The sequence below is a fragment of the Fukomys damarensis genome, unplaced genomic scaffold (genome assembly GCF_012274545.1).
Source record: "Fukomys damarensis isolate Sample0158 unplaced genomic scaffold, DMR_v1.0_HiC HiC_scaffold_39, whole genome shotgun sequence".
Classification (NCBI taxonomy): domain Eukaryota; kingdom Metazoa; phylum Chordata; class Mammalia; order Rodentia; family Bathyergidae; genus Fukomys; species Fukomys damarensis.
The window spans coordinates 3,838,575-3,855,542 of NW_022900951.1; the positions used below are offsets into that span (position 1 = coordinate 3,838,575).

Genomic DNA, 16,968 nt, shown 5'->3' on the forward strand with positions numbered 1-16,968 from the left:
TTTTCATGATTCCCATTGAGCACATCAGAAAGCTCACAGGCTGAAGAAACAGCTTGCAGTTTGGTCAGTAGCTCGCTGGCAGGGAGCAAGCCCTGAATCCTCACCTTGCAACAGGCACATTGCTCTGGCCACTGCTTCTCTGGTGGGTCCTGTAGAGCATTTTTAGACATTTCTGTTGCCTCGCTTAGCGTATATGTTTATCTTTCTCAGGCCGGAAGTAGGGTCCATGCATGGAAACCTTCCTCTTGTTCCCATTTCTGTATCACATCCACACGGCCACATCCAGGTGGGGAGAGGTGGGCCAGTGGTCAGAGGTATGATCTCTTAGAGGCCTTTCTCCAGTGTCCGGTCGCTGTATCCCCATTTTTCTGCATGCACCTTTCTCGAAGGCATTGGCCCTTGGGCTTATGGTAACTGGGTTACCTTAAATAAGGTGCTGTGCGTCTCTCTGTGTCTGTATCTCCCTGTGCCTGACTCTTCTTTCCTGCCTTACGTGACTGGGAATGGAAGACCTGCCCTTCTGCCTCAGGACACCCTCCTTGCCTGGGGCCTGTAAGTAACAACTCTTAGCCTTCCTGTTCTCCTGGGGTGGGCCTTAGAACTTGCAGCTTCCTCATAAAGAGCTAGAAGCTTCCCCCAGACCGGGTTTCCCAGGACACCAAGAAGAGCCCGAGGCCATCGGGAAGGCAGAAATTGGACACAGGACAGACAAGAGCCATAGGATGATTCTTTCAGTGTGTGGGAGGCCAAGAGTTAACACCATGAGGTCCTAAAGCTGCAAGGAACTGGCAACCCGTGTTCTATTTAGTGTCTTTATGGAAGACTTGAGAAAAGACACATAGGGCATCAACTACAGTACAGGTAGAGTTTGTTGTAAAACGATGGGATAGAGAGAGAAGGAGGGAGAAGGGAGGCAGTTTCAGGTACGAATATAGACAGACTGAGCAATGAGTTCTGAGACTACTTTCTTGTAGAATAGCAGTCTTTGCAGAACCCTTCTTTTCCTTCGTTTAAGGTCATTGTTCTTATACAAATCAAATGGCCTGTTGACCTACTCCTGAAAGAACTAGGTCCCTCTTTAGGTAAATGTTTCCCTTTAGTTTGTTTGGAGACCTGGAGGATTTTCTCACCCCTCACCCTTGGTCAGGACTTCACTAAGGGATCCAGTGCTTATGAGCACACCTAGCAGATTTTCCATTCCTTTCAGCTACACTTGGAAACTGACTTCTGTGGATTCTCAGTAGAGTTAATGATTAAGAAAGTGAAGGAAGAAAACCACATCTTTGCTTTTCACTTAGAGTCTGGTAGACATCCTCTCTCCAGGTGTGCTAATGACTTTCTGTCTAACACCAGTGTAACAGGTTTCCTGAAAGAATTATCCAAAGAAGGACACTGTGAATATGGTGAGCTCCCCTTCATGGCTAGGGTCTTTAGCTGTGCCGTGAAAGGAGCCATGGTTTAGCTGCGGGCTTCTCACAATACTTCTGCACCTGTATATTCCCTCCTTGGGCCACTCAGTGGTATATTGGGTGATTAGGACTCACCTGCTGTGCTATTTTCTTTCCAGCTTTGTCCCCATAGGCATTTAGCGGAATCACAATGGATTTGTTTGCCTTGTGGCTGAGCTGCTTTCATTTGCAAAAATAAAGGTCACAGTGCTCCTGACAAGTGACAACTGTCTACTTCTTTATCACTTTAGAAATCTGTTATGTTCCTTATCCCAAGGGAGGCTCTTGTGGTCAGGGGATCACTGGGCATCTCAGTATCATTTAAAAGTAATTCAGTCACAAGGGTCCAGAGTTCACAGCAAACTCTTGTTATCTGGCAGTTGGCTGGATATGAAGCCAGACTCAGCACTCTTAATCCTCCGTCCATTCCACTGACTCCACCCAAACAGGTAACACAAACTGCTGGAGAGAGGGAAGCAAGACACTGGAAGAAGAGGGTGGTGTTGAGAACAAGCTGCGTATGGCTACATATTACTTTCCTGGCTGCCAGTAAGTAAGGTTGTTTTCCCCACCTCTTCCTCAGGTAGCTCTCTGTGACCATGTAGACTTACAACTGATTTTTCCGTGTTGACTTTGTACCCTGCAACTTTACTGAACTGGTTTATGGGTTCCGAGAGTTTTTTAGTAAGGTCTTTAGGATTTTCAGTATCATGTCGCCTAGACTCCAGGGTTGTTTGATATCCTCCTTTCCAATTTATGTGGCTCTTATCTCTTTCCTATGTCCAGTTGCTCTGGGTACAACTTACAGTAATTCATTATGTGTCTCAAAATAGATGGGAAGATTTTTCATTTACGCTTTGTAACAAATAGATAAATGTTCAAGGTGATAGATATGCTAATTACCAAGCTGGTCATTTTCCAATACACACCTGAATCAAAGCATCATATGGCACTTATACTTATGTACGGATATTTTGTGCCACTAAAAAAAAAAAAAACCATAAGTGTCGGTGAAAAAGAGTGACAAGCTGCTTGCCGAATTTCCTTGCTTATCTTTAGAGGATGGGATGGAAATGATGGGGAGCTGAATTTGCTTTTTATGAAAACAGAAGATCTTTAAAAGGGGGAGATAATAGAAGGAAGTAGAATGAGATGGAGAAACAGAGAGAGGGAGAGACGGGGAGAGATGGCTCCTAATTACCCATGTACGGGAGTACAGATTCTTTTATCTAGGTGCAGACACAACAGGGGTGGAATGACTGTTTGGGGGAGAATAATTCCTCATAAAAAAGACCAGTGGGGAAATATCTGCCACATTAACAAGCCGGATGGATAAATCCCACAGAAGGCGAGGGTAAGAGCAATGCTTGGAGTGTGGTAAGGTTTCTGTTCTCTTGCTTCCAAGCAGCTGTTTTGAGAATGCTGTCTCTGTGGACCACAATGTAAGAGGGTTTAGAACACGGTATATATACCCAAAGATCACGCTCTAGTAGCTCTGAAGGTGCTCTCGTGAGAGCAAAGGAGAAATGAGTGGTGCCTGCAATGCACTGGCATTCCTGAATCTGCGGTAGATGCCAATCGGCTGTATGAGGGAGCCAAGGAAAGGGCCTAGCGTGTGTTGTGTATAAGAGGGGATAATGTCACAGCTGCCACGCCAGTATTAACTCAGTAGCTGTCAAGTGAGGGTGAATGCTCCCTGAAACATATTCAGCAACGACTAGACACATTTTCTTGCTTGAGGGGAATGGGGAAAATGTTTGGATTGGCGTGCTGAGGATGCCCAGTGTGTCGCCCCAGGATCTTTACAGGATGGGAAGGATGGGGAGCTGAGTTTGCTTTTTTGAAAGCACAGCATCTGAACACCCTTCATTATGCCGCACAACCCCACCACAAGGAGCTTTGCCATCATATGGAAGCAAAAACGTGTGCCTGTGCGACATGCCAGAGAAGCTGCTTTAGAAGCTACAAAATTACAGTGAAAGTGGAGGAAGATGTTCTCATGTTCAGTGGCACCTTAGGGTGATCGTAATTTGTTGTATATCTTAAAACACTGAGAAGAAAAGAGCTTGAATGTTCTCACCGCAAAGGGATGGCCAGTGTGGAAGTGCATGGGTATACCAGTAGCCCTGATGTGATGGTTCCGTATTACATACACACTGTATCCCATAAATATGTATGACGTCACACTATACCGCATAAGTTATAATTATTAAATATCGATTAAAACTTAGGTAAAGTACATACACTGTCCACTGCATCACGTTTACTCAAAAAGCTGTAGTTTTAAATGAAAAAAAAATGTTTATATCACGCTAAACGTGCAAATGGCAATGAAGTCGTGATGCCGTAACCACAAACTTTTGGCTCCTTTTGGCTTCTCTGATTCCCATCCACATCACAGATATTTAGCAAGCAGGGGATTATTAACCATGCTTTGTACAAATGCCTGAAAATGCTTACACATTTACAATTCAGTCAGTCCACGTAAGGGCCCCAGATGCCCAACCATTAAGCTTTTAGTAACATCATGAATGGGTGTTTATAGTAAACTTACAAATCTTTTGGGCCCCACTCTTGATAGTTAGAAATGCATGCTGGTATGTTTAATCTTTGCTATTACCTATAAAACCTTCCGGCCATTAAGAAAAATCCTTCATGGTCCTTAATATCCTCCTCTGTTGAGGTAGTGTGAGAGATTTTTAATTAATCAGATTCAACGTCGATTCTCAGTAGAATGTGTCTTTCTTTGATACTTGACACCGTGATTTGAAGATGGTTTGTGCCTCAGGTGTTTATATGTTGGAAGATTAGTTCCTAAGTTGGAGGTATTAGGAGTCATTGTGGGATTTTTAAGAGGTGTGGTCTACTTGAGGGGTCCTTGGGGCACTTGAGAAGCCATGCTTGGAAGAGATTAAGGTAGTTCTCCTGTGGCCATTACTGAGTTTTTGAGAAAGGGATACTATAAAAGAGCAAGGCTCTACTCCACTCTGGGTTTTCTGTTTCAAGATGCTACCACTCCTTCTTGGACGCACTCACACCATCTACCTGAAAGCTTCATGAGAGCTGAGCTGAGGCTGCAGCCATGGCCTCCAGTCTCCAGACCCATGAGCTGTGCAAACCTGTTCTCTCTATAGAGTTAGCCTTAGGTATTTCAATATAGTCAAATAAAATGGGCTGTATACCTCCTTACTCTCCTGATGCCTACATTTAGGAAAGGGCATGGCCTTCTGACTTCAAATCCATAGCTTTTTGGTAGTTATGTCCTCATTCTCTCAGTTAACCAATATTGAGTATTTAATATATGGTAAGCAGGATAGCAGATTCCAGAGGTTCTCAGCAAGATCCAAGTCTTCAGGATGCTTCCAGTGGACCATGGAAGGGTGAGTACAAAAGAACTCAGCTCTGCACCTGCTAGTACCATTGGAGCTCAGAAATTCACAGGATATGAGAAAAGAGGGGGGCTTCCTTCCACCTAGGGAATCTGGGAGGTTGTTCCCAGAGCGATCCCATTCAGCATGGGGATGAAGTTCTCTCCATATTATCCTGTTTTTTTTTTCTCATTCTTTGATTCTTCTTCAATAAAATAGGAGGCCCATTATTATGACCTTCTGTTTGCCTTGGTATTGAAGATAGGAGAGTTTATCTTTTAGTTCACCCATCCATCATTTAAGCAGAGGTGTGTGTTACTTGTACAAATGTTTTCCTTCATACTGGGAACCTTTCTACTGCATATTTGAGGGCAGAGCCTAGATTGACCAGCCAAAAGATGAGTTCACAGATTGTAATGACGATAGAAGATTGTCAGAGATTGGCTATTCTAGGAAAAGGGTGGCATTTCCAATAGTGGGAACATTTGGTAGCCTCATCATAGACTCATTGCAGTCTTTAAAAAGTCCATTTCCATAATGGACGATTGCTTGCTCCTTGCAGAGCAAGCATGTGGCGAAGGAGTTAAGATTTAGGTGAAAGACTCTCAGTGTTGCTGCAGATCCTGCCAAACTTCATGTTCACACTCTGTATCAAAGGTGGCAAGAGCCTTTTACATTAGAGGTGTGAAAGGGAGTGATCATTGTCACCTGAAGAGTAGGTGATCATTTAGCCATATGCTCATCCTCAGGGGGTGAGCATGAAGCCATCAGAGGTCTTTAGTTAAATCATAATAATGTTTATTTAATCATAATAATGTTTATTTCTATGCTAGTTCTAGTGAAAGAGCATGACAAGCTTATACCAGTGAGTAAAGCATTTCATTCCAGTCTTTGTAATAATTTATGTGAAACAAATGTCCTAAATTATAAATAAAACACAAGGATATCATATTCCATAACTCCATGAAATGAGTAAATAATAGTCAAGTTGACTCGTCTAGAAACATCACTATTTTCCACATGTAATTTTCCTTTTTCTCTGTCCTTGAAAGTGAAAGTGTCTGTTATACATGTCCTCAGAGGCTAGTCTCAGTCTCACGAGCAACTTTTCCTTAAAGTACATTACTTGAAACCAAAGCAATAAGTATAGCAATTCTTTCCCTCATTCAAAATATTAAAAAAGTGAAAGGGTGTTATGGTTTAGTTCTCAAATGTGGTGCCAAATTCTCATGTGTTCATCAGCGGGGCTTTCAGAAGGTGACTGGATCCTGATGGCTTTTACCTCATAAACGGCTTGATCCACTGATCCATGTGCAATTTCACAAGCTGGAGGTGGAGCCTAGTAGGCGAAATTGGGTCATAGGGACATAATTTTGGGACCTATATAGTTCCTGGTTCCTTCCTCTCTCGATCTCTCCATTTCCTGGCCTCCATGAGGTGAGCAGATTTACTCCAGCATACCTTCCTGTCATGATGTTTCTGCATCATCACAGGTTTAAAAATCAATGGAAACAGCCACATGTGGATGGGAGCGTCTTTAAATCATTAGGCAAAATGAACTTTTCCTCCTTGAAGTTGTTTATGTAAAGTGACATCAAGCTAACTAATATTCAGTGTTAAACACTTTACAAAGTTTGAGGATCTAAGTTAACAGCAAGAGTGCCAGATCAACTAAGATGAGGCATTCCCTAGAACACAGAAGGGCAAAGGTTTCTTTCTGATTCCTAAAGTTGTGTGTGAAGAAAATACCTCCAGGATTGTCACCAAAGATTATTTCTTTAAAATGATCAAATATTTTATATTGTACTTATATAATGTTTCATGGTTTATATATTCCATAGTGATGGCCTGATTTTTAAAGAATAGAAAAGCTCATTCTTCTCAGAATATTTCACATTCAGAGAGCTAAGATGCAGTAACTTGGATTTGATGATTGCATAAACCAAGCTTATCCAATCTCCTAAGAAAAGATACTACTCTTGGGGCCAAGAGGAAAGTAGTTGGCAGAGAGCTCTTTCTTGGCTTTGAGCATTTGATCTCTCAGGGCAGCTGCTTCTTTTGCTGCAGTGAAATCATACTCAACAGGGTGCAGGTTTTGCCCTTTTCTGCTTCAAGGTACAGTCGGTGCAGTTTAGAGGGACCTTTGGCTATCATCGCTAAGAGGAGACACATTACTGACCTCTAGTGGATGGAGGCCAGCAGTGCTCTGCTTTCTGGAGTGCACAGGACAGCTGCCCCTACAATGGGGTTATAAATACTTAATGTGGAAGCAAAGGAAGCATACATGAAGGTTCTGCTTCAAAAATGGAATGGACAGTGGCTGTGGGGTCTCTTGGACCGACAGCCTCCATTCTACTTTTGGTAAGATACAAAAGCAGCAGGAGGCATGCTGCAAAGCCTTGGAAAACGGCAGTCATTCAGGAAAAAGAGATCTTTGGGAAGGAATTTGAAAGGACTGTCTCCTTGATGCATACCCAGTGGGTCTCTAATCCTGCAGTGGTACTGGCCAGAAGGGTATGGACTTCTGGTGAGAGATGGAGGGGTTCCTCAGTGGAGAAGCAGCTCCTGGGAAAGGCCCCAGGGTGTGACATCTGCCGTTAAGTCAGCGCAGGGCACGGTGATGCGTGCCTGTGACCCCAGCTACTCGGCATGCTGAAGCAAGAGGATAGAAAGTTTGAGGCCAGCCTTAGCAACTTGGTGAGACAGTGTTTCAAAATAAAATGGAAAGGGCTGGGGATATAGCTCGTGGTGGAGCACTTGCTTAGCATGTCAGAATGCCCTGTGTTCCATTCCTACCACCAAGACAGAAAAAAAGAGAGAGAAGGGGGAAAGAGAGAAGTCAGGAGAGCAAAAGGTTAAGAAAAGACACTCACAAATACGGATATGCAGTAGACTACTTCATCCGTCTGCCTCCCTCTAGTAACTAAGACTCCTGGGATTGCGTTGGCCCAACCGAATAATCCACAAAAATGTCCTCATCTCAGTATCTTTAATTCCATTGGCATGTAAGCCAGTGCACCAGGTGTGATCACAATGTGATAAATGTTTCGATTTTAAAAATGTATCACAGTAAAAGATGCACTGTCCTCAAAATCCTCCCCCTGGCTGGATCACACTTATCTATCATCTTTGCCACCTCCTTCTGTAGCCACTCTGGAGTCCTTTCCTGAGCGTCTTTGGTCTCCGCTGTCCTGGCTGCCTCAATGTCCTGAGTGTACTCAAGACATGGACCTTTCATGGTCATTTTGACTTTGAGGAAGCCAGAAGTCACATGGTACCAGATACAGCGAAAAATGTGGATAGAACACACTTACTTCTTTACAAGCTGACTTGTCTGTTACGTGACCCTTGGCACCAGCAGTTGCTGAGCTTTTGGCCACACCTGGTAAGGACACTCAGGAAAGAGGACTTGAAGAACTGTTTCAGGAGCACCGAGAGTGAAGGGAAGAGTACGCTGGAAGCCATGGGAATGATTTTGAGATGGATGCATGGCAGTGTGTCTTTTACCGTGAAGAAATATTTTCTTTTTCACTGAAACACACACCCTGTATTTCGATCGACCCTCATATGCATTGGTTCCAAAGAAGCAGGTGTCTAGGAAAGGCCCCTCACAGTGTGTTCTGCTGTAGCACCAGGTCCTGTTCGGAGGCATCTGCTGGGTAAACCGCTGTGGAATGACTGCAAAGTGTGATCCTCCCTCTGGCTGCAAACCTACTCCCTCAGCTCTGCTGGGGCTCCCCAGTCACAGACCCATCCCATGCCTGATGCAGCACTCTCCTCTCTCTGTGCCTGCTGCCACTGGCTGTGCTAAGGTCTCCTCTGGCTTCGCCCTGTCAAAGGGACAGTGAGACAGCTCCTTGTGTCTGGCCTGTGGGCTGTGCCCACCCACCCATGCTCGGTGATGAGGAGGGCGGGCAGGCGCTTCCCCGTCGCTGCTGCATTGCATAAAATCCTCTTCTTTGATGAGCAGTCATTAGCAATATCAGGGGTGCAGACGCGCTGAGAGTCCTGGCGATCTGGGGCGTGATTCTCCTATCAGTGCGGAAGGCTGTGGAAGAATCAGACAGAGGCCGAAAGTGTGGAAGCAAAGTTTGTACGATTGTTCAGCGAGCGTGCAAGAATACAGCTGCCTTCTCTGAGAGACGGGCAGGGGTGGCCGAGCCATAGCCACAGTTAAAGGGGGGACTCGAGGCATTGATTTCATAGTAGTCGGGGGCCTATCCTGTCTCTGGGCTGAGGGCACCCCCTACTTGATTGTTCCCTTGGCTCTTTCCTGGGCAAGATGGGGAAGGGTCTTTGGGGGCTTTTCACACTTTTGAGTCAGGTCTCCTTTTCTTTCAACTTTTCACAAACCGAGCTTTGCAGGGTACAGCGTGAAGAAATGCAAGCACACTGTTTTTCAGCTCCTCAGGTGGTTAAGCCACCTATCTAAACTCCTTGGGAGGAGGGAATCCCTCATCTTTCCCTACCTACGGGTCTCTATCCCTACAGCAATGTCTGTGGGCCTCCGAGAGGGGCGGTCATGTCTGTGTTCTCAAACCACCATGCTCCCCGCAGAGTCCTCCATCCTGCTGTCCTTACAAGGAGGAAAATGCCACTAGGCAAGTGTGTGCTGAGGGACTGGGCATAAAGATGAATAGTTCTCTCTCCTTGGCACCCTGGACAGCACACAGAGCTGCCTGTGGCTGGTAACCCATGCTCTTTGAGTTTGGAATGGTGTACAGAGTTCCCTCTTTAAAACCTTCTACACCCAACGTCAGAGCTCACTTCAGAAAGAGTATGACATTGTGAATTGATTCTTCACAAAGGACCTGTCTTTCCAGGACTTAAAGAGCAAAGTGTTAGCTCAAGAAGGAGCCTGCCTTTAATAAAGGGCTGATGGGAAGTGATAGCATTCTCATTTTTCTAACTAGAACCTCCATTTTCATACAGGTTGGAGCAGAGAAGTCACGGCTAACCGTAGAGAGGGAACCGTATGTTTTGGAAACAAATGCACAGGGAGGGAATGATAATGCCTTCTTATCCTTGCCATTTCTTAGACCTAAGTGTCTCTCGAGCACATTCTGTCTGGAGGAGGTGTGATGTGAGAATGGCCTCTTCCCAAGTTTGTGCAAGAGGGAAGAGACTCAAAGAGACGGAGGGGAGCAACCAGCATCCTTCACCTCCCTGCTTTCTCTTTGCCCTATGCAGGAAGATGAAGGTTGGTCTCCTCCTGCTAGTGCTTCTGTGGGAAGCCAAGAGCCAGCCAGCATCGAGGCCAAACATCGTCCTGCTGATGGCCGATGACCTTGGCGTGGGAGATCCAGGGTGCTACGGGAACAAGACTCTCAGGTATGGAAATGCAGCGGCTGGATAAACACTTGGCTGTGGGTTTTGACGACAGCACTGCAGGGTGATTCGCACCGGGACACCACATGGGAACGTTGAAAGCCCTCCATCTGACGGGCCTTTGAGTCGAATTTTGTTTTCTCTTGCAATAATGAGAAAACGACCTAAAAGTAGTCGGGTAGGGAGCTTCATTACATGAGCAGACATCAGTGCAAAGTAAATTGAAAGGAGGCCGCCTGAAACATGGGAGAGAGCCATTGTCCGTGCCGTGGAGTGGCTGGCAGCTGGTGTTGATTCTCAGAGGCTCTGAGTCCTCTCTCTGCCCTGCGGTATGTGGAAGTGAGGCAGAGGTAGGAGCACCGGCTTCTCTTCAGACGTGCCCGGGAAGAGATGAATCACGTATTTCCTTAGTGGCCCTGAGGAGACTGGAGGAGGAGGACAAGCATAGGGAAGGGGGAAATGTGACTGTTTGTCATCTGCTCCCCTCCCTGCTCACCAGAACCCACCGGGGAGGACTTGGTCTCTCTCTTGTAAGCCAGAGATGAAGGGAGTGGGTGCTGGGGTACCCTGGAGGAGGGCATGCCACGGGTCACTGTTTTCTTCCCCATCAGAGCTTAGTTATCAGTGTGAGCAATCACCAAGCTTTTGATGATCTGACAAAAGGCGCGGTGCTTTCGTTCCAGGACTCCCAACATTGACAGGCTGGCTACAGGGGGAGTGAAGCTCACACAGCACCTGGCAGCGTCACCGTTGTGCACACCCAGCCGGGCTGCCTTCATGACGGGCCGGTACCCCGTCCGCTTAGGTAACCTACCGTGTGTCTGGCCGTTGTCCTGCTCTGAGTAGCCTCCCCGGCAGGCCGGTATTCTTCTGGTTCTTAAAGATGGATTTTTCTTGCTTTAGGGATGTCACCTCGCACCCAGTTGGGAGTTTACATCTTCATGGCTTCTTCCGGAGGACTTCCCACCAGTGAGATGACATTTGCCAGGCTCCTGAAGGACCAGGGCTACTCCACGGCACTGATAGGTATGGGACAGCGGGGAGCTACGCAGGGCCAGAGAGAGACTGGAAGCAGCCTTCAGCAACCTCAGGGTGGTGTCACTGATAAGCTTCACGCTCCTCTAAATGAGAAAATACTCTATGCTATTTGGCTATATAGATGTGTTTTCATGTGTGAGTAAGAAGTGGAGAGACACATAGTGATAAATAGGCAGACAGATGGAAGGATGGATAAATAGATCAAGGAAAGTGTTAATCAGTAGGTGATAGGTAGAAATATGATACACATTGATGATAGGTAAAAGAAAATAGATATCATTTGGGTGTGTAGGTGGTTCCATGAACAGAGGGAAAGATGTTTGTATGTATATATGCATGATCTACATATATTCCTACATATATACATAGATCGTTTGAGTGGGTGAATGAGTGGTTGGAGAGATCATAGATTAGATGCAAAAACAAATAGATGATGATAAAGTGGATGCACAGAAGATAGATGGAAAGATAGAGGAAAGGAAAAATTTCAGAAGAGATGATGGGTACATGGAAAATAGATGAGAGCGATTATGATGATGATAGATGGGGAAGATAAACAGATCATAGATGAAATAAATGAGATATACAGGGAGGGCTGGGGATTTAGCCCAGTGGTTCCAGCGCCTGCCTTGCAAGCGTAAGGTCCTGAGTTGGATCCCCAGTACCACAAAAAAAAAAAAAAAAAAAAAAAAAAAAAGATATATACAGGGACGGAAGGATGGATGGCTGCATAGATGGATGGACAGAGAGAAGGCAAACTAAACAGAACATAAACAAGAGGTAATGGATAGACACATAAACATAACTAACTATACAGACAGACAGCTCCCAGAAGTATATGTACACTGTGTAGATAAAAGGTTTTCATTTTACTCTTCAGTACCATAATTGTGCGTTATCTGGATTTCTGTCATTATATGCCACGCACCTGAAAGAATCAAGTTACGGCGAGAGGAGGTTTATTTGGCTCACAGTTTCCGTAGTTGTGACCCTGTGGTGGTCCATCCTGGTGCGAGGGCATGGGGAAGCAAAGACTCTTTTTACCTCATGGGCAGGAGGTGAAAGAGAGCGAGAGGAAAAGGCCGGGTCCCACAACAGGCCATGCTCCACCCAGTGACCTCACTTCCTGCCGCAAGACTGTCCCTCTTGAATGTTCCACCAGCTCCCAACAGCCCCACGCTGAGCAACAGCTTCAACACGTGCGCCCTTGCAGATCCAAACTGTCATAAATTTGTCTTTCTCTGAGGACACATCAACAACAAATATACTTGTGTTTTTTACTACACAGTTTTTCTTTGTGCCTATTTAAGCTGTTAAGTGATTTTATACTAAAGTTTTTGTTTGCTTTGTTGTTCTTGTTTTTTTTTTTTTCCTTTAATTGTGAATTTGGTTTTCTTTTCTGGTAGACTCAGTGGCTAATAACTTCGTGCTTGTGGAATAAAACTTGCCAATCTGTGGGGTGCTATGATTGGGAATCCTGGGCCATAAAATAGGCGGAGAGATCAAGCATTCTACCATGTGGATTTACATGCTCGCCTTGAATTCGGGGCCTTCCACTGGGACTAAAAGGTCTTCTCCATTTGTGTCCTCAGGGAAATGGCACCTTGGAATAAACTGTCACAGCACAACTGACTTTTGCCACCACCCTTTACGCCACGGCTTCGATTACTTCTATGGGATTCCCATAACCAACCTGAGGGACTGCAAACCGGGGGCCGGCACCGTCTTCACCTCGGCCTACAGATCGCTGGTGTTCTTCCCCCTGCAGATCATCGGGGTCACTCTGTTCACGTTGGCCGTGCTCCGCTTCCTAAGGCTGATCCACGTGCCCCTGGGTGTATTTATCTTCTTCTTCCTCCTGGCGGCCCTGATCCTGGTCCTTTTCCTGTGTTTCCTCCATTACTTCCGGCCCCTGAACTGCTTCCTGATGAGGAACTATGAGGTCAGCCAGCAGCCCATGTCTTTTGACAACCTCACCCAAAGGCTGACGCTGGAAGCCACTGAGTTCATACGACGGTGGGTGTCACTTTTTCTACTTGGGGTTCGCTTGGTAAGAATTCTTGTTTCTCCGGGAGGGAGGCAGAAGAACCCGTATGTTTACTGTAACCGCACTATCCTTCCGCACAAAGTAGATGCCTCTCAACAGACTGTCTGGGGAAGGGGTGTATTTGCGGGGAGGGACGGGACCACGGCTAAAGCAGTTGTGACGCTGTGGGGCCTCTGCTTCAAGAGGCTCGGCCCACTTGTCACGTGAGGTACTTCTGAGGCAATTCCAAAAGGAATGCCAGTGACAGGATCCTGTGTCACCCTGGTTGTTAATCTTTAATACAGCAAACCAGTGAGGAAAAATCATGCCATTGATTGCATCCCGAGTTTGCCCTTGGAGTGTAAATGACATGGAAAGATCCAGAATATTTTAGGGCAACCTTTAAACCAAAAAATTCTGTAAGTAATCTGAGTAGAGTGAATGATTTCTTTGGAGTCTCTTAGATAACTTTTAATCCATACTTTTGGGGGTTGGAGTTAGCAAATGAAATATCTGTCAATGGAGAAATAGACAAAGTTGTAAATTATATAGGCAGGTACCTGCATTATTTTATACAATGCATAAAGACTATGTTACTTTTCTGTCACTGTAAGAAATACCTGGAAAAGCCAACATAGAGGAGAAAAGAGCTACTCTGGCTCCTAGTTCTGGAGGTTTCAGTCCATAGTTGGTTGATTCCATGCCTGAGGATCGGTTAGGGCAAAAGCATCTGGGGGGGAAAGAGGATGGTGGAACAAACCAGCTTACCTCATGGCAGTCAGGAAGGAGAAAGAGAGGTAGAAAGTCACAGTGGAAGTGATAGGAAACAAAACACACCCTTCAAAACCATGCCCCCAGGGGCCAACTTTAATCATGCCTCCTTCTTACTGTGCCTATTAAGCTACGAATTTATTAACGGATCAGTCCATTGCCAAAGTTAGAGCCCTCATCAGAACTTTTCTAATTTGCTGGACATTTCCAAAGCCAATCAAATTGATAAGACGAGGCCAAATCAATGTAATTAAATAGGTAGACTATAGGGGTATGAACAGTTGTTATTCAAAAGAAGCAAACGGATGGATTTTTGTATGTCTTCCATTTGTAACTTACAGGAGAGTACTTTAAGGAGAAATGGAGCTGGAGACTCAAGGGTGTGGCTCAGCCTGAGTGAGGCCCTGGGTTTCATCTCCCGTGCTGCAAAATTAAAGAGAAATGGAAATTTTGTCTGAAAACTGGACCTTTGGTGTTTATAGAAACTTAGAAATGGAAATTTTGTCTGAAAACTGGACCTTTGGTGTTTATAGCAACTTGCTGAAAATTTAAAAGATAACTTTGTGTAAGATAAAGATGATAGAGCAGTAATATTGATGAGAAGTAAAAGTGCATGATGCAGAATTACAAAATTGGGCAATGAAAGCAAAGTTATTATGATGGAAGTTGGCATTAAGAGGCAAAAATCCAGAGCTGAAGAGAAACACATGTATTTTTAAGGAATGTGAAGGCTGATGCTGAAGGCACAAGGTCACTCTGGATGTGAGGTTGTCAATTCCTGATGTGGAAGTTGCTGTGTTCCCTCATTGACACCTTGTGTGCATAGAAAATCTATTGGAGATCACGAGTGGGCAGCAGTTCCCTCAATTGTCATTTTCGTTTTTGTACTTCTGCGGTGCTGCAGCGGTGATGTGGTATCCTTCGCACCACTGGTTTTGTAGTAAGTAAAATCACAGGGTCTATTTTGTGCACCTCCTATGGTGTTAGACAGTATCTTGTACAGGTGTGAGGGTGAGGCACTCGTGACTCTGGTGTCTGCTGTGGAATGAATGCTGTTGGTGTCTTCCTCTTCCTCAGGTAGGCATGGGGTACACTCGGTGCTCAGTGTGACACTGTTGAGACGAGGGGACATAGTCGGAGGCAGTTACGTCCCAGGGTCATCACCCCCAAAAGGGATTAATTTTCTGGAAACACCTGGACCGCTCTGTGCTATCCTTTACCTCCAAGAACCTCTCTGAAAAATACAGTGTAGAAATGAATGCCCATGTGCACAAAGACAAGTTCTGAGATGACTCTCGTGGTACTGGGTTCTATTTTGACAGAAATTATTTCATCATATGAATATCTGTATTATGGCAAGGCACTTTACCAGGTTCCTCATAATGACGTCGGGAGATAGCCAAAAAAATTCTTATTGTCTTAGGGTATTGTAGCCTGCCCAGTGTATTGCGCTTATGTAGAGAGGCATCTGTCATTTTCTTCTAGAACTAGAGATTTAAGATATTCTAGCAAAACCATATTTGGAGGCTATGGCTATTGAGTTTTAATGAAAGAGTTGTGGGTTTTTTTTTTCCTCCAGCCAAAATAGATGATTATAAGTATAAAGAACAGTGATCCATATAGTAGTAATGCATACTCAGTATCAGTGAAAATACTAGCATTTGTAGACCATTATGCCATTCATAAAAAGATCCTTAAATATATTGCCTGAACATACTAAGATGAGTGACAAGGGAAAAGCCATCCTTACATAAAATTGTCTTCTTGGCTGGTTGAACTGTCCAATTGATATTAACCAATGGTCCCAAGTTACGTTCAGAGGATGCCCTAGAATCTTAACAATGGTGCCCCCCGCCAACCTTGTTCATAAAAGTTTTTTTTTCAAGGATCTAAGGACATGTTTATATGTGTTGTCTCCTTAGTCACAATGAAGAGGCAGGATTTGCCATCCTTTGTAAGGAATGGAAGTAGAGTTGGTCAGTAGCGGGGGGAAAAAAAAAGTCCAATCAAAGCAAGGACAATATTAGTGTCTTAGTTCCTTTCTCATTGGTGAGACGAAATACCTGACAAGTTAAAGGAGGAAAGGTTTCTTTTGTTGTGGTTTTCCAGTCCATGGTTGGCTGTCTCTGAGGCAGGGCAGTATGGCAGAGGAGAAAAAGTTCATGGGGTAGCAGGCAGGAAGCAGCAGCAGTTAAAGCAAGAGCAAGCACATTTCAAAGCTTTTCCTGGCCACACCCACAGTAAAGCACTTTCTCCCACCAGGCTTCACTTCACATCATCACTCTCAGCTGTAACTCTTTGGTTAATCCAGTATCACACTCCCATAACCCAGGATAACACCCATGATCCAATCCCCCCACCCCAAGACCCCCACCTTGAGTGTATGAAGCTTTTGGAGGGGGGACATCTAAATATAAGCCATAACAATCAGCAAAACTAATACAAAAGCTTTGCATTCAAAGCCACCCACTTGCAACAGGTATCTTATTTATGTGTATGGCCATTTAAGAAACATTTGTGTGTGTGTGTGTGTATGCATGCGTGTGCACACATGTCAGAGACAGTAAGGAAAGTGATTTAAGTTCTTGTGTATAAGATTTGCAGTCCTTCCCCACAGCCTGTGGCTGGTATGATTTATACTCAAGACGCTCTCACTGAGGTGCTAGTTGGAGACATTAAGACATGAGTGACTGGGTGGGGGCATAAGGCAAAAGTGTTTCATTGGTTTATAATTCCTCTCAAATGACATCTACTTCGTCAACTCCGGTTCAGTGCTGGGCTTACGAGTGCACATTTCCAAGTGGAAGAAAGCAATGCCTCCTCTGCAGACCCTCTTAGCCATGCACTTCCTCAACCTCACCAACTCCTTCAGGGATAAATTTACTTTGGGGAGATGCTTCTACCCGGCTAATTAGCTCACCATATGTTATCCTCTGTATAGTAATTGAGGAGACGGGTCATCCTTAATGCACTTTAATTGGTAAGAAAT

General features: G+C 44.9%; 1 protein-coding gene across 4 annotated transcripts in view; it reads left to right on the forward strand.

The window, feature by feature from the left end:
- The window catches only part of Sts (steroid sulfatase), a 177,680-nt gene that overhangs the window by 77,707 nt on the left and 83,005 nt on the right, over nt 1-16,968 (forward strand). For 2 of the 4 annotated variants that reach the window (XM_010611155.3, XM_010611156.3), the window contains 4 exons: nt 10,007-10,147; nt 10,828-10,949; nt 11,048-11,170; nt 12,775-13,198. In XM_010611155.3, the coding sequence (XP_010609457.1) occupies nt 10,011-10,147; nt 10,828-10,949; nt 11,048-11,170; nt 12,775-13,198 (806 nt within the window). In that variant the 5' untranslated portion in view covers nt 10,007-10,010. Of the gene's footprint in view, nt 1-1,330; nt 1,404-1,897; nt 1,998-10,006; nt 10,148-10,827; nt 10,950-11,047; nt 11,171-12,774; nt 13,199-16,968 lie in introns of those variants that run through there. The other 2 variants (XM_010611153.3, XM_010611157.3) reach the window with 2 other exon arrangements.